Here is an 18,929-nt window from a genome sequence, read left to right as displayed (position 1 = left end):
TGCTTATTCTCAAAGATTGATATGTTCAACATTTTATAAGTTATGCAAATTTATAATTATTATGTTCTTCGCGGTCTTTGGTAGATACTTAAAGTTTCAGATAATGACAACAAAATTTTAATTTCATATTTGGTTTACAATTAAGGCTTTGTTTAAAATCATTTGAAATTGCTATTTTGGCAGTTCTGGTTACACCTTAGAAAGAAATAAACATCATTATTTAATGCATTCAAGTTGTCAGAGATTTCGCTGAACTGCATATAAACAAAAGTTCTTCAAGAATCATTGTAATTCAGCTTTTCCTGTTGAACAGTTTTAATTTGATAATGAAAGTAGCACTTTTCGTTAGCGTCCTCTATTTATTGAGTGTTTGTGTTGAATCTTCACCTCCTCCGACGACAAAATGGCAACCAATTTCTGTTTTGGCAAAGAGAGCAATCTTAGCTGCAAGTACGGCTGCTAAATTTTTGGAAGTTGATTATATCAGCCTGTTACAAGCATGGGTAAATGTGGAGGTAAGTTATTTTCTTTTAATCATAAGAAAAATGACAAATACAATTTAGATGAAATTGCATACTTTGACATTGAAGCAATTTAGAAATATGCATATGTTATACAAAGAGTGTATAATTTTTACTTAGTAGCAATAACTTTTGTGTATGGCAAACATATATGAGCCGTGTGATGAATAAATGTTCGCTATCAGCTGTATATCTTCTTGTTATAGAGTTTGTAAACAAACAACAAGTATCTTGATCAGACTGGTCTGGATCCTTGCTAGTCGCAAACGCATAATGTTGTTTTCATGGTGCGGCTCATATGTCTTGAAAAAATCATATCACCAGAATAGGAAACACTTTTGGTTTGTAACGTACATTTCTCTTATGATAAAAGTCAAGCATTTTAAAGTCTTATTTCTTAACTTTTATATCGTCTAGATAAGTACATTAATAATATTGCTAAATTGTTTAAAGATTTTTTTTGTAATGAAAGACGTTTGAAAAACATAACAAGGTAATGAAAAGACGTTTGAAATAATATGACGAATATTGTTACCATATCAAATACCTGTCACGGAGCATGTTGATATGTTTATATATATTAGTACATAGTTAACATATATTTTCACCTTGTAAACTGATTTGTTAGAACTTCAATCTGTGAAGCTGCTTACCACAACATCTTACCATAGTCTGCGCTGTAAAAACTCATTCAGTTCATGCTGTTTATGAATTTCTTAAAAACAATGAATATGTTTGTCCAGGTTGTCAAGTTTTACATATTTAGCGTGACAAAAGTTAGAATAGATGGTGATGGATTTGTATTGGCAACAAGAGTTTCTTTCTTAACAGGTCAAGTGTTCTAACGCTTTGTGTTCACAGAGATATTTCTTCCCGAAAGCCCAAACTCATTAGCATAGAAACTTATCTTTCAGTTTAATACTCATGTTAAAATTTGTACTGAAAATGAAAAACCAAATATTAAAATATTTGGAATTTAATTCATTATACCTTTTACAGGTTCAACATCCAAACGACGAATACCGGGTCATATTCAAAGCTAGATGTCAGTATGGAATATTGGTATGTTAAAAGTTACCTCTTTAGTATTGTTAATTGTATTATATTTCATATGTAGTGAAAGTTTGTTGGTTTATTTGATGGACTTTAGGATCATATAATGACAGGCTATCAACCAATCAAAGTATGATTCTGTATGTGATCTGCCTCTTACAAAGAAACGCTATCTTCTGCACCATTTTATCATTTCTTACTAGAAATACGTCATGCAACTTTTTCATGTAGACCGTGTAGTAAAAGACCTTTGAACTATTTATGGCACATAACACTTTCTCTTAATGTATATCAAAAATCATTTAATTACTTAATATCATGTATGAATTCTTTGTATGATATAAAGCCTGAGGCTGTTTGATCTATTATCACTTTTGTCGTCTGAAGTATCTTTGTAACAAGTACTCAATATACAATTGTTCATTCATAAGTTATGCTTCTGTTAGCTTTCGACACACATTAATAAGTTAAATTCAGGTGTCATTGTTAACATTAAAACATTTTTGTTCTGATGCAGTATATTTCGTTTCTTTGTTTGAGCTAATTTTTGTTTCTTGGTTAGTTATACGAGTAAGTACAATATAGTTACCACATAATGGAATACGTAATATGTCTTCTTAAACAAACAACACATGATGGAGAAATAAACACAGTTTGTTTAAATTAATTACAGAAACGATGTCAAGCGGATGTTCTTTTGCAAGGCTTCACCGGCAAAGTTTCCAACGCATCCTGCTGGGAGCCTACCGAGGAAGCAAAAGCACAATACTTCGGTTAACATCGGATAAGTTCTTTTGTTTCAAGAAATATAGGCCACTGGTCGAAACACAAAACAGCAATATAACAAGTGTGACGAACTGCAACAATAAATTTAAAGGATTAAATAATTCAATAATTTAACTACAAAAAGCTCTTTTAATCTTATATATTACACAGTATAAATGTTGCACAATTTATATTTCTTTTGTCTGTTTTTATTGATAACATGAAAAAATAAAATTTTAAGAGAATCTGTTCTTTATCATGACATATTTAACATAAATGACCTTATATTGTTACACAATGGACATTCAAAAATAGATGGGAGGCGACCAATTATTTTTGTTAATGCGTATTATTAAACAATTACCTATTTAATGATCAACATTATTTTTTTCAACCATAAACAAGGCATTTATCTAAATCACCGATAGCTCCACCCTTTCGCTCTACAAGATGTCTACACCTTGTCAAGTTTCTAACTAAGCTAAATAAATGGCCCTTTCAACATATAATCAGGCACATTTTTACTGAAATGTCACAGAATTTATACCTTTATCTACAGTAAGACTATCATGTTTCTATAAAATGACTTGAAAAACGCGAGGAAACGATGCAATTAGGTAAAAATATTGGAGTTAATGAAATGTGTAAATCCTTTTAAAATAAATTGAAAATGTGAGAACAATAAATAAGAGATTATTAATTGATACAAACTCGTTATTAGCTTCAAGTTATTCACTAACATTTAAAATCCTTATTGATTTGGTCAATTGAAAAACAGTTCATTTTTTTATTTTTCTTTGTGTCAAAAATTTAGGTTAACAGGTGGAGGGGTCTATTTTCAATGAGTTTTCGCCAAAAATGTAATTATTGTATCTTAATATCAAGGATTGTTAATGCAATTCCTATCAAGTGAAAGAAAATAATGTTTTGGTTACTTTTTCTAGAAAATATAAAGTTTAAAAGAGTCAGCAATTTATAACAGACATTTTTAAGAATTGAAAGGATATAAAAAAGTTACTATGTAATCATTTGTCTTTGCGTGTCCCACATGTTTTATCTATGTAATAAATTACTTGATTGTATCCTCACATTTAGAAACCCCTGACCTCGCCATTTTTTATACGTTGGCATTGTTTCACTAACCTAGATATTTTAAAATTCAGAGTGCAAACCACACCTCTAACTCCTCCTTAATATAATACATTATTGAAACTTGTAGGACTGGTAAGACAACAGATTAAAGACGTTTTCGGTAGTTTTCTGTGCGCATCGTTTTGCGCTTCCATGAAAGATAATCACGGATAATTACTCTTCAAATGAATGTCAAGTTGAATAGTATTCGGATATGTGTTTAAATTTCGGCTATAAATAAATAATGAGTAAATAATACAGAATAGATATTTCTAAATGTTCAAAAGGAGATCGGTTTAAAAGAATAAGAGGTCGTTTAGACAACATCAGATAAAGGATTCTCCAAGCATTAGTACGACAGCATTGATGATAATTCTGCGCACGTTACCCCACCCACTTATCGTATAGTCACGAAAATGCGTCACGACTTGATTTCTGGCAGACAACTGGTTAAAGAAGTTTTAAATGATTTATTAAAAGTGTTGAATAAAAAAAAATTAATATCTAAGAAATGTTCCGAATTTCATTATTTTCTTTGTAAATTTCTGAATACTTGCTTACTGTTCGGGTATGTTTGTCGAGTGAAAAAAATAATATGGCCCTAGATATGTTTTAAAAAGATATTTAGTATCATTTACTTACAATAACATCAAAATAAAAAGAAATTTTTATGACAACATGTTTTTTGTTGTATATTTGACAATACATTTAGTATAACACTGATATTTCTTAAGAAAGCGTGGTAATTTTGTCAGTTGGCATATGCAGTAACCATGGAAACTGCCCGTTTACAAAAAACTAACACTTCAACATATATATTTTATTTCTATTCTTGAATCCACCATCAAATGTTACTTGATATATCAATAATGTAGAAAATTCTATGAAAGAAATTTCTTGATAGCTTTAATTTTTTACAGAATTCATGTTTATTTTTCTCATTTTTTTGTTAAGTAAAAAAGCATGAAAACTTATTTTTTAAAGAAATATATGTTCCAATTATCGTTTGTTTTATACTGAACCCTAAGACAAAGCAAGCTTTGTATAAACTTATGTTTATTGTGAGTGTAATAAGCTATTTTATACATTATTATAACACAGTTTGGCTATTTTGAAAATTTTGAGATATACGGTTACCATGGAAACTGCCATTTTTCAAAAAATCCAACACGCCAACATGGTTGGGCGAGTCCATTTAAGCGTCCCTCATTGAAGTTTATAACGCCCATTTTGTAATTATGTGATACTGCATTATTCGCTTTGATTGGCTAAAGGCGGGCGGTGTACAGGTAGAACTGTTCAAATCCTGTCAATTGTATATATCGCCGTACAGGAACGGCGATAAAATAGGTTAAACGTTTTTAGTTGTAAATTTTGTCTGGTTTTCTTCAACAGAACAAAATGGAGATAATGTTAAAATAAAGAAACAATGTTTCATCAGAAATGTCATTTTGATGACACTTTGAAGGCTGTGTTCATGCAAATCCACGCCTATTATAGGCGTCTCTACTTAATAATATTTTTGACGTAATAAGCAAGTTAAAATATCCGATTTAATATGGAAACTGTATACCCAAGTTTGTTGTTTATGTTGATTACATTTGATTTCAGTAATGATAAAAAAAATCTTATAATCAATGTCATTTTTGGAACTGAATTTTTTCCTTATACCGTAAATCTTTATATCGTACAATCTAAGTTAAAAGATAAAAAGAAATTGTTAAATATCTCTAATTACCAAAACAACCATCGTTAATTTCTTAAAATATATTACACAATTACTAAAGTCTGTATTTTCTATTTACAACAGACAAAACGTCAATTTATACTTCTATTTTCTGTTATTGTTGATAACACGAGAAATTAAAATTATATAATCAAGATAAATGATACTCGTCCTCAATAACAATAACATTTGCGTTAAAGTGAGTTTGACAACAATGGAATGTCTGTTATACCATTTATACCTTCGCTGATAGCTTTAACATTATACAAGACAAAATACCCAGAAAGAAGTATACATTGTGTGTTAGACATATGATACGGTATTACGTATCTATATATAGCAGATAATAAATTGTTTTAGACAGGGTCTTTCAAATAGAATGGTCTGTAAAATCAATTTCTATTGTGTCATTGAACATTGCATAGAATAAAAAAAAGCCTATGAAACTTGGACCTATTTTCAAATAATAGCAGTAGATTTTTACTTTGACACCAGGAACGATAAATTTCTTATTTCTTTGCAAATCCATAAAAAAAATACTTTTAAAAGTAAAAACTGTTAGTATAATGCACCCAGGATTAGTTTTCAGTAATATTTTGATTGACGTAACAAAAAGTTAGTTTATAATTTGATTTTCAACTGTGATGTATAGTGCCAGATCACGGTCGGTTGATAAACACTTGACTCAGCGGAGACAACTTTTTTCGTAAATTTGGTACGACTCCAGACCATTCTATTTGAAAGACCCTATTTAAGAGCAAGAAATTACTGAAAAGATACACATCGAAATAATAGAAAATACCCTGTTTCTTTGATAAGCACTTGTAAATCAAATAAAATAGAGTATTAAAAAATATTTTTTTTTATTTTAATCTTTGAAAAATACCAATTACAAACCCTTTACTACAAAAAAAGCCTTAAAACGGTAAATCATACAAATTGCACGTCTGCACATTGAAAGTAAACACAATCAAACCCAGATCTAGTTGCACGTAAATGGTCTATACTTTGTTTGATTTTTAAGAAAGATAAAGGGACGTTAATTGAAGCTATTATACTTTACATGGACCAAGAACAGTGCATTAATAGAATCACCATAAATAATCAAACCTTCATTATAGATTATTAAAGAATGTACATTTTCTTTAAAAAAATCCATTTTTTAAAATATATTCCAGAATTGTTTAATATCTATCATAGAATTATCTAACAGCTTTCGTTTACTTTTATAATTGATGTACTGTAAATATTCAAATTTGATAGTACGTGTTTTATAAATCAAATGATTTTCAACCTGAACTTTTCTAAGAAAACAACTTTTGTTGTTTCTCATAAAAGTCGTTTGTGGAGATGTCCTTGTCACGTTGTATCTTGTGAAATTATAAGCACATAGAATAGAAGTAATTGGTTAAATTTGTTTAATATTTGTACAGTCCTAAAATATTAATTATTTTTACTTTGACATTCGCTATTTACACTTTGATGGACATAATATCGCGCTTGAAGAGGAAATAATTAAATTATAAAATATACACGACTGTTTCATTTTATTGTCATATAGTTCTTCTATAAAGACAGTGCATGCATTTTCAAGTACTGAAAGTTAAAGGAAAAGTACAAATATTCAAAACAGACAAAATAAAATACAGATAATTGTACAATAATAGGCATTTCATGAGTTATGCAAATGTATCATTATAATTATTTCACATTTGGTTAACAATTAAGGCTTTGTTTAGAATCATTTGAAATTCCCGATACATAAACTTTCCTTGTTGATCTTGTTTACCATATTTCATAACATTACAAACATTCAATCTGTCACCAAATTTGAAAGGATTCATGTAAATAGAAGACTTTCATTTTGAAAAAGAACCAGCAAATTTCACAATCGTCCTTTGTTCTTTCGCTGCTGTAGTACACAATAAAACACAAATACTCAATATAATTCATATTAAATTGCAAACTTGTTTGCATACGGACTTTTATACATATATTTAATATGATTGTTTTTGTAAATAAAAGTAGTAAAACAAGCTGATAACAGTATTTTACAGTTTCTGTGAAGAATTGTAACATGTAACATCTTATGTATCGGTTACATATAGACATATTTCAGAATAAGAACAGTATAATAGACTTTATTTAAACATTAGAATTCACCAACATTATTTTTGAGTTATCAGCCTTTGAATTCGAAAATTATGCGGAATGCCACAGATAGGAAATTCACAATTGTTATGTTTTTTATGCTTAAAACATAGCCGACATTCTGTTGGGTGATTATGCAATATTTCTTCTTCTTTATTTAGAGCTATGCTCATTTTCTTACAATTTTTATATATTTGCTGAGATTCTTTTCAGTAATTATGCAAAATTTCAAGAATAGAAAATAGTAGTTTGTTTATTTTTTCTTTTTTACTTCTAAACATTTTCATATTTTAACAACATTTTAGTCTTTTTACTTTTACTGAAAGGAATCTCATGAAAACTTGTATTGTGGCCAAAGAATAAAATGGAGACATTAATTTATGCGTATTACAAGTTAGGAATTTGTAAGACTAATGTATAAGTTATTTGCCCTTTGTAATTTCCTGCAATAACAAAAAAAATCACAATTTCATCGGATGTTAAATTAAAAACGAGCTCTCATGAAAATTTGTATTGTGGCCAAAGAATAAAATGAAGACATTAATTTATGCGTATTACAAGTTAGGAATTTGTAAGACTAATGTATAAGTTATTTGCCCTTTGTAATTTCCTGCAATAACAAAAAAACATTCACAATTTCATCGGATGTTAAATTAAAAACGAGCTCGGGGATCCTTTTATTTTGTTTTCTTTTAAAATATGTTCTCTTCCAAGTTGATTGTCTTCAATTCTGAAACTATAAAGATTTACAATAAAGAAGAAAAAAAGATAATTCCTAACATTATATAATAATCTCATTTGTTCCACCAAAAGTTATTATCCAGCATCAGTCATCTGCAGGTAATTTCCGAACTATCATCCACCAATGTCTCTCTTAACTCAGAAACAAATGTTATGTTACAATGCTGCTTGCTAAGTTATTATTTTCTAAGATTCAAATATACAAAGTTTAAATCAAACCTTTTTTATTTTTATTTTTTATTCTATTTTTTTTAACTATATTTTTATTTTGCTGTATTTACATTTGTAACCAGAACAAACGCCTGTTTTTTTATTTTGTCTAAAAAGTAAGGAACACAAATGTTGCTATATTTTTTAAAATAAAATAAAAATATAATTTGCCAGCCAGTAACGTTTTTTGAAACAATAATCAGAACACCCAAAACAATAAAATATTTGTTTTTGTAAAATAAATTGTACTTCTGGGGCATAATGACCATTATTACATCTCCAATTAGTGCTTATCAGGACGACAGTACTTTTATTCAGTGATAGACATTGTCTTGTTGCAATGATTCAACCGGGTATATAAAGAATTGTTATTTTTTGGCCGAAAAATACTCAGTTGTTTGCAACAGGAAACCACGAGTGGATACGATAATACTTAGTTTCAGACGACTTCGGAATAGTGACCTTTTCTTATAAATAACAAGGAGAAAAATATTGGAGCCTATCTACTCTTAGTGATTCTCTGCAAAAAAGAAAAAAAGAGGAAAAGAGATGAAAGTATATTTGCAGACCTGACCAGCGTGAAGAACAGACTCATTGCAGTTTAAATCTAAAACAATGTTTTACAGTCAAAAGCGATTTGTAATGGAAGACGGAGAACTTTTAATCTCTTTTTTCGCATAAACTTTCCTATTATTTACAAATAATTTGTAACGTTTAATTCAGGTGGAATAGTAGTTTACAAATACCTAAACTGTCCTTGTGTGCAATTCAGGTGGAATAGTAGTTTACAAATACCTAAACTGTCCTTGTGTGCAAGCAGTTCAAGGCTCGATACTCGGGTGGAGCTTTGTTTTGATTGTAATACTTATTACCATTTTATACGCCCGAAGAAAAATCGTAATTAAGATAGGTGATGACTTTGTAAACAACTTGTAGATGATATTTTTATTACATTTTAACATTTTCTATTTACACTGTTTGTTTTAACTTCTATATACTGTATTTAAATTCGAGTCATGATTTTAGTCTTTTAAAGGTTTTATAATAGAACAGTTACTGTAAATAATTATGAATCTTTCATCGATTTTAAAAACGTTGTTCTCTATATACAAATCATTGCAATGTATTGTATTCTTCTTCTACAAATGATATAGATATAATAACATTATGACATTATGCTAATTTTAATCAATTTGGACAAAATTGATTATATTTTCAAAGGATTGCCTGTTGTTATGGCGATTGACCAAAATATTGACAAATATTTTGGATAAACTGCCTTAATTATAAACATGACTGTCCGCAATCTTTTAATAAAAATGAATGCTACCGATAAATTCTCAAGGGCATCTAAATTTGCTTTTGTTTGTCATGTGCTTATAATTATTTTATTTTTTCAGGTGTAGTAAATTATACAGTTAAAAGCAAATATTACAAAATGTTAAGTTATTTCAATGACATTTACCATTGACACTTTTATGGACATAATGTCACTGTAAGAGATAGAAAACGTGTAAAATATTCGAGGAAAAGAATTGTTATTGTTAAGAGAATTTCATACAAAGACAGTGCAGATATAGTTTTTTTTTTTTAGAAATTTAGCATTGAAAGAAATGTGCGAATATATAAAACAAAACAAGAGTTTCTTATTCTCAAAGAATGAAATGTTCAACATTTAATAAGTTATGCAAATTTATCATTATAATGTTCTACGCGGTCTTTGACAGATACTTAAAATTTCAGATAATGACAACAATATCTTAAATTCATTTTGGGTTTACAATTAAGGCTTTGTTTAAAATCATTTGAAATTGCTATTTGGCAGTTCTTGTTACACCTTAGAAAGAAATAAACATCATTATTTAATGCATTCAAGTTGTCAGAGAATTCGCTGAGCTGCATATAAACAGAAGTTCTTCACGAATCATTGCAATTCAGATTTTCCTGTTGAACAGTTTTAATTTGAAAATGAAACTAGCACTTTTCGTAAGTGTCCTCTATATATTGAGTGTTGGTGTTGAATCGTCACCGGTACCTCCACCGGTACCTCCTCCGACGACAAAATGGCAACCAGTTTCTGTTTTGCATAAAAGGGCAATTTTAGCTGCAAGTACGGCTGCTAAACATCTAGAAGTTGACTATATTCGCCTGTTACAAGCTTGGGAAAATGTGCTGGTAAGTCTTTTTGATCATAAAACACTGCAACATATAAATTAGATAAAATTGCATACGTGTTTACAAACTGACATTTTTGCAATATAGAAATATGCATATGTTATAGAAGGAGTGTAATAATTTTCACTTGGTAACAATAACTTTTATGTATGGCAAACATATATGAACCGTGTCTTGACAAAAGCCAGCATAGTGCGTGGATCAAGATCAATGATTTACACTATTAGTTTCTCTTCTTGTAATAGAGTTTGTAGGCAAACAGCAATGATCCTGATCAGACTTTGTGGATGCGCAGATTTTTCTGGATCCATGCTGGTCGCAAACGAACTATGTTGGTTTTTGCCGTTGCGCAGCTCATATGTCTTTTAAAAGATCATAACACCAAAATATCGACCATTTTCGGTTTGTATCGTACAGTTCTCTTATGATAAAAGTCAAGACTTTAAAATTCTCATTTCTTAATTGTTATATCGTTCAGTACATTAAAATATTGCTACAATTGTTTTCAAGATGATTTTTGGTAATGAAAAGACGTTTGAAAAATATAATAAGGTAATGAAAAGACGTTTGAAAAATATAACAATTATTGTCTACCATATTAAATATCTGTCATGAAGCAAGTTAGTACCAATTATATCCATAAGTACATAGTTAACATATATTTTCTCTTTGTATTTGTTTTGTTAAAACGTTTATCTGTTAAGCTGCTTACCGTAACTGATACAATTGTTTGTTCCGTCTGATCCGAGTCTGCACTGTTAACTACTCAGTCAGTTACAACCCGTTTGTATATTTCTTAAACAACAATGAACAAGTTTGTCCAGTAGATTTTAGATTTTGAGCAAGTTAAGAGTTAAACTAGATAATCAAGTATTTGTATTGGAAAAAGAGTTTCTTATCATAACATACCAAGTGTGCAAACGCATTGCGCTAACAAAGGTACAATAAAGTCGAATTGTGAAACTTTTACGTTGAGCGAATATTTCCACCCAAAAGATCAACCTCTTAGGCATGGAAACTTTTCTTCAAGTTCCATACCCATCATGTTAAAGTTTGTACTCAAGAACGAAATAGTATTTTATTTTAAACTTAAATCATTTTTTCTTCTACAGGTTCAATATCCACTAGAGGAATACCGGGTCATATTCAAAGCTAGATGTCAGTATGGCATATTGGTATGTTTAAAGTTACCTCTCAAGTATTGTTAATTGTATTATATTTCATATGTAGTGAAAGTTTGTTGGTTTATTTGTTGGATTTAGGGTTATATAATGACATGCTATCATCAATCTAGCATAGAATGATTATCTATGAGTTCTGCTTAAAAACAAAGAACCATCATATCCCGCACTATTATTTCCCGTTATTATTTCTATTTTACAAATCGTCATTGAACTATTTTATGGAATATTATCTATACAAATTACTTACCATTTCTCTTTATGGATATGCATATTTGTAATATCATGTATGAATTCATGGTATGATATAAAGCATAATACTGTTTGACCTATTATCACTTTTTTTGCGTAACAAGTGAGTACACAATATACAATTATTCATTGATAAGTTATGTTTTTGTTATCTGTCGAGCAACATTAATAAATTATTTCAGGTGTCTTTCTTTACAAAGTAAAACATTTTGGTTCTGATACAGTATATTTCGTTTCTTGGATTGTTTGAGCTAATTTTGTTTCTCGGTAAATAATTAATACAAGATCCCATAGTAACGACATAAATGAACATGTAATTTGTCTTCTTAAACAACTTTTACACCATGGCAAGATATATATAGCTTTTACATTAATTTCAGAAACAATGTCAAGCGGATGTGTATTTTCACGGCCCCACCAGTAAGGTTTACAACGCATCCTGCTGGCAGGCTATCGAGGAAGCAAAAGCACAAAACAACGCATATTGAATTAGTGCTTTTGTTTCAAGAAATATAGGCCACTGGTCGGACAAACACAAAACACCAATACAATTAAACAGAAGTGACGAACTGCAAAAATAATTTAAAGGATTAAATAATTCAAAATTTAAACTATATCAAGTTTTTCTTCTCTTATATCTTTGCACAGTATAAATAAATTTTAAAGAATTTAAATTTCTTTTTCCTACTATTGTTGATAACATGAGAAAATAAAACTATGAGAGAATCGGTTCTTAATCATGATATATTTAACATAAATATACCTTATGTTGTTACACAATGAACATTCAAAGACAAATTATACTCGTCCTCAATTACAATATTAAATTTTGTCTTTAAAGTGATGTTGACTATAATGGAAGGTATGTTATACCCTCTATACTTAGTACGTTGATAGCGTGTAACATCATACACGACAACACAACACGAAAGATGTACATATGATGATTGTTCGTAAGTAACGATGTCACATATCTTTAAATAGCAGATTAAAAACCTCATCAATGTGTTCTAGATGATAAATAAATAATTGTTCATATTTGGAGAATCTTCCACAGGAAATAATTTTGTATAAGGAAAATTTATGTTAAATCTAATTTAATTTGTATTCAAAATATGGATACCACTATTATCTTCACTTGAATAAATAGATGAATATTCAAGTGATCATATGCAACAAAAAGAATATCCTTTACATAAATTATAGAATCTGCACTTATCAATAATTTGAAAGTTTCGATCACGCAATAAAATTCAAGTAATTTGATAAACACAAGTTTGATTAGCCAGTCTTTAAACAATCAAAGCACAGAAGGCGCTGAATTTGTTTGGGTCTCAGAATGTCAGAAAGGTGAAGGTTGTGAGATTATAAACCAATTTGTTTCTGTATAGTGCCACTAATGCTATTTCCAGTGTTACAACTGTAGCAAATTAGTTATAAGACTAATTACAACACTGATATTGAATTCAATGTTTATTTGGCTTAAACAATTAAAAAAAACAAGAATTGCCTTAACTGGGATTTGAACTCGAAACCTCTGACGACCCAAACAAATAAAATCTGTTATACTTTCAGAACCACAGGTACATCTGTGTTACTTTTTGTTTTACCAAATGAAAAATGTGTATACCCTGGTTTACCGAAGTTTCAAAACAATCTTATTAATGTGTCACATAAATCAAAGAATTCATGTTCATCATAAACAATACAATTGAAAATCAATGTTTTTATCATATTCTATTTTTCAAGCAAGCTGCAATGTTCTTAATATTCATCACAATCAAACGTTTTACGATTCCTTATCACTCGCAAGTTAGTTTTGAAGCTGAATCTAAATTCAGAGACACAACAAAGTACTTTTTACATTTAATTACAAAACAGTCAAGCAATAGACTCGGCCATTATTATGGATTTGTTTATTAATAGCTTTAAAGTGTATAAAAACATATATCTGATGAAATATTTTATAAAATTTTTAAACATTAACATAATGTTGATTTCATAAGCTAATCGCCGTTCTTAAAAGATTTGTTACATAGAATATCAATGTAATTATCGCCGTTCCTATACAATTAACAAGATTTGAACAGTTCTGCCTGTACACCGCCAGCCTTTAGCCAAATTGAATAATTCATTATCACATGATAACAAAATGGACATAAAAAACTTCAATGAGGGATGCTTAAATGGACTCGCCCAACCTCCATGTTTTGTCGGGTAACTTATTCGTACAACTGAAAATTATCATTATCATTGTACGAACTCAGTACCAGTCTTTAGTCTCTTGCAGGATAAACACAGCAAATTGCAATATTTTTTGCTACATGTCATTTCTGATTAGAGAATGTAGCCTTAAAAAGAGTATATTTTGTTTTCTTTCAAAGAAGAAAACCTTATAAATGCTTTCTCTTGGGCAAGTTTAATACTATGAGTGTTGTAATTGCATCATTATCGCATATAGCAGGTTAGTTATAGTCCGTTTAAGAAAAAGACTTCGCAAAGCAGTCGACGGAATATATAACGTAATTTCCTTTTATAGCATGTTCACAGACATCAATTTTAATGTGTAGCAAGTAAGTGTTGTTAATTACGCAAGAAGCTAATTCTTTTTGTCGATTGATGCACGTACTTATTAAGTAGCGCATCTAGTCTTACTTATTGTACTGCGCGTCAAGTTAGTGTGATATTTTTCTCTATGGCAATACTGAGTATCTCCAGCAGAATCTAGCTGAGCGCGTCAAGATGTTTTGACAAGAACGGAATGGCAGAGTAAATCAAGTATTTGTGTTGGCTTTATGTGTTGAACACATACAAAAAAGTATTAGGCAAAAAAGGAAAATATTATTTCTATATTCATGGCTGAACGGCGATTCCAAGCTTTTTTGGAAATGCTAATACTTGTTTAATAAACATTTAGTGTTCAAAATTATTTTTCGTACAATAGTTTTGCAGCATTTCAAATAAATCGATACACATTTACTTTGGTAAATCGGCAAACTGTTTATCAGTCTAGTAAGTCGACTGTTTATAAAAATAATTTGAAACACTAAGCTGGTTAAAATTTATTAGTACGTATTATACAAAATTAAATTGGTCCCAAGAGTAGACCGAATGTGGCGTTAAGAGACGGTATCTGATGAACATTATGTATTCCTATCTGATTTATGTTTGGCTAGTTTCCAAACGGATACTTCCGTCAATTGTTTCTCGAATATATTACTAGACTGACGACGGGTATGTTATGGAATAACATCGTAACGATAAGTAAATATATGTGTTGTAGATGTTTTTGATTTTTTCTTGTTAAATTGCCTTCAAAATGTCGTCTGTTTCTGTTGCACGTGGCCCGGAACAACATTAAGTCAACTAATATGGTCATCGAACACCAAACAAATGATTGGATCGAACATTTAGGCGCCATAAATAAGGGGACAGTTAGAGGGTAAGTCAAATATAAATGAAACTTGAAAGAACGCCCGAAAAGTACAATTCCCACTGAATAAGATTATAGTGCATGTATATAATTTGAATTATATAATAATTTTCCGTGTGAAACCCAGATATAAAGCAAACATATTTTCTCTTTATTTCATGTTTTTATGGTTTTCAGCCTGATTTACAAATGTTTGCTACATAATGGCATCCACTCTCATTGATGTCAACAAATCATTAATGTCATATTATTCTTGTTGAAAAATAATTATGTAAAATTTCAAAAATTTTGTTAAATGTTTTTGCATCATATATGCAAATATTTGTGCTTTTTTGTAATCAATTGCACTGTTTCGGACGACAGAGTGTATTTCTGACGATATTTCCACTTACGTTATTTTCAACTGCATTCAAATATCCGGCTTCTGTGAACATTATCTTTATTAGTTCACTGTGAAATGATGAAAATCCGAAATTCAATGATAAAATACAACTATAAAGACAGTACAGATATTTACATGATTTGAAATTTAAACAAAAGTACAAATATTTAAACCTGACAAGATAAGTGTCTCCACATCATTCAAATTTAGCAGGTTTCAAATATTAACAACAATGTATATTTCACGTTAAGTTGGCAATGAAGGCTTTGTTTAAAAAGATTTGAAAATTCTTAGGACATAAACATCATATAAATTAACAAATTCAATATGTCAGCGAATTTGCTAGGCTACATATAAATAGAAGTCCTTCTAGAATCATCTAAAGTTGGCTTTGTTATTGTAAGAAAATTGTTTGGAAAATGAAACAAACACTTTTTGTAACCACTGTTTGTTTATTGAGTGTGCTATTGATTCCATGCCTTGTACAATGTGGCATCCATTTTATATATGAATAAATTAGATCCGTATTTCTTGGGTTTTTTTTATTAATCTTGATCTTATTTAGTCCATTATGTACTAAGCCACCAAACGTTTAGACTTTACTGAGAACCAAAAAAAATTAACAAAATGATTTCCGTTGTCATTCCGTGCAATTGCTTTTAAAACACAATGTGTTTATTCTAAGTATCAGACTTTGACGGTAAAAATTATATTATTTTCGCGAATGCTAAACCATTTCAACAAAAGGGTCATAAAACATTTAAGGCCAAAAACTGTTATCATTAAAAGTTTCCCCTTTAAAGACAGTTTATATAGTTTTGCAAACCTAAATATTTAAAGAAAAACAACGAATCTATGAAATAAAAGTTTTGATTCCAAAAGAAAAAGCATAGTTGATGACATCTTTCACGATCTAAAGTAGTTTTTTTAATTCAAAAAGTTACAATAAGATCTTTATTTAATATTATGCTTACAGTTAAGGCCTTGTTTAAAATCATTTAAAATTCCTGTTATGGCAGTTATGGTTACACCTTTGAAATAAACATCATCATTAGACATTCGAAATGACAGCAAATTACTGAAGTGTATATAAAGATGTGTCCTTTCTTTTGTAATTTCCATTCAGCTTTCCTAGTTTAAACACGTTTATCTTTAAAATGAAAATTGCAATCTTCGTAAGCGTCCTATGTTTATTGGGTGTTGGTGTTGAATGTATGCCTGAGACAATATGGAAACCAGTTGCTGTTTCGCTAAAAAGGGCAATTTTAGCTGCAAGTACGGCTGCTAAATTTCTTGAAGTTGAATATATAAGCCTATTAAAAGCATGGACAAATGTAAAGGTAAGACGTTTATTTTAAAATAAAATACTTACATAAACTTTATATAATTAAGATGAAATTGCATACTTCTTTGCAAACTGACCCTTTGACAATTTAGAAATATAAATATGCAACAGAAGACTGTATTTTTCCACCTTGTAACGATGAAGTATGGCAAGACATGTATATGTATTAATGAAAATAATTTGACCGAAATAAGAATCATTGTCTTTTTATATGTAATGCACAGATTTTATGATAAATAACAAAAATTTAAACATGTTATTTCTATTTTTATTTCTTCTACCAGAAATAACAGAAATAAATTGCAACCATCGTTGTTAAGATAAATTTTGGTAATGAAAAGACGTTTTAAGTCTACAATAATTATGTTATAACTTGTTGAAGCATATTGGTATTTATTTTCGTAAGTACATAATTAACGTCCTCAGTAGCCAATTATGTACAATGTCACCAAATGCTTTGTTTTTACAGAGCAACAATAAAAATAGACAGCACGAATTATCCCGTGTAATCTTAAGATGTCTACAAAAGTGCGAATTAATACTGTGTTTTAAAAGTATTTTTTTCCCTACAGACCAAAGTTCCGTATGAGGAATACCGGGTTATATTTAAAGCTAGATGTCAATATGGCATATTGGTATGTTAGCATTTTACTCTTTTTATTTATATAATAGTACTATATTTTATATGTAGTGCAAGTTTGTTTGTTTATTATGATTATTTTAAGTATGTTTCTGTATGTTTTCTAATATGTTAATTATAAGAACCATTTTCTCCTGTACCATTTAATAATTTATGCTGGTCAAATCTTCATTTAAAATGCATTGCAAAATATTATCATTCAAACTGTGTACAAGTAAATACAAATCGTTCAAAAATTGTGTGGAGTGTTAGTACCAATGACTAACCTTTTTTTCATGGATCGCTATTTCTAATCATAATTTAATACATGTATGATTCCATAGTGTGATATAAATCTTTCCTCGATGCCATTCGTGAACTGGTCGGAATAAGGTTTTTTCGCGCATGCGCGTTATATGTTGTAGGGCAGAAACATCACGCTCTTCACATAAATGTAGTAAAAACGTTCCTAGACAATTGTTCTTAAGTTGACAGTACAAAGTATCAAATTATAAGAAATAACACAATTTAAAAAATATTTATAGAAAATACAGCAGGAAAATAACCGTTGCGTTAAAACAATAAAAATCTTATAGATAGAAAGTATAATTTCTTTCAGAATTCCTCCTCGTGACCAGATCACGTCTAGATTTTTTTAAATTAATTTCAGAAACAATGTCAAGCGGATGTTCATTTCGACGACACCAATGGCAAGGTTTCAAACGCATATTGCTGGCAGCCTGACAAATAATCAAAGGCCCAATGCCTAACGGTTATTCAAGAAAAGTAGGCCTCAGGCCAAATGTTAAAAGAAAACTACAGCACAAGTAGTAAACCATAAAGTGACGAACCTCATAAAGAAATAATTTTAGATAAATGATTGAATAATTGTATAATTTAAAGCTCTTTCTGTTTTTTGCATGGTATAAATGTTAAGCAATTTACATTTCTTCATATGTTATGCTTAATGATATTGTAACGATCAGGCCCATCATTTTACGTCCGAAAATAAACCCGTATCCGGAAACTACTCAAGTACTAAAGTAATTAACTGTACTTCATGACATCAACTTTTAATCATCAAAACATACACTGCATGTACAGACAACTTCATCCTTTTAATATTTACGATGGTTATATTACTTAAAATAACTTATTTTCTACGTTGTAGCCGTTTTAATGTTCAATTAGCCACACGCTGCCAATTTAAACATGGCAGCTGGCACTGGCTAAATTTCTCTCCC

The 18,929-nt window shown here is 29.6% G+C and overlaps 2 protein-coding genes across 3 annotated transcripts; both read left to right on the top strand.

Moving 5' to 3' along the window:
- Positions 1 to 270: 270 nt before the first annotated feature.
- LOC132736288 (uncharacterized) lies at positions 271 to 2,584 on the top strand. Its single transcript, XM_060723390.1, has 3 exons — positions 271 to 515; positions 1,521 to 1,583; positions 2,248 to 2,584. Exons 1-3 carry the CDS (start codon positions 327 to 329, stop codon positions 2,350 to 2,352), a joined length of 357 nt encoding a protein of 118 aa, XP_060579373.1. The 5' UTR covers positions 271 to 326; the 3' UTR covers positions 2,353 to 2,584.
- Positions 2,585 to 10,188: 7,604 nt separating this feature from the next.
- On the top strand, positions 10,189 to 18,664 carry LOC132736287 (uncharacterized). Of its 2 annotated transcripts, none has more exons than XM_060723389.1 (3): positions 10,189 to 10,473; positions 11,586 to 11,648; positions 18,356 to 18,664. In XM_060723389.1, the coding sequence occupies exons 1-3, from the start codon at positions 10,267 to 10,269 to the stop codon at positions 18,434 to 18,436; spliced, it is 351 nt and encodes a 116-aa protein (XP_060579372.1). In that variant the 5' UTR covers positions 10,189 to 10,266; the 3' UTR covers positions 18,437 to 18,664. The 2 variants fall into 2 exon arrangements, with proteins under 2 accessions (XP_060579372.1, XP_060579370.1); XM_060723387.1 differs by lacking the exon at positions 18,356 to 18,664 and adding an exon at positions 12,287 to 12,632 and having other exon boundaries at positions 10,196 to 10,473.
- Positions 18,665 to 18,929: the final 265 nt, after the last annotated feature.

Source organism: Ruditapes philippinarum, unplaced genomic scaffold (genome assembly GCF_026571515.1).
Source record: "Ruditapes philippinarum isolate M1 unplaced genomic scaffold, ASM2657151v2 ctg2583_1_1_1_1, whole genome shotgun sequence".
Taxonomy (NCBI): Eukaryota; Metazoa; Mollusca; class Bivalvia; order Venerida; family Veneridae; genus Ruditapes; species Ruditapes philippinarum.
This window is presented reverse-complemented; position numbering and strand designations above follow the sequence as displayed.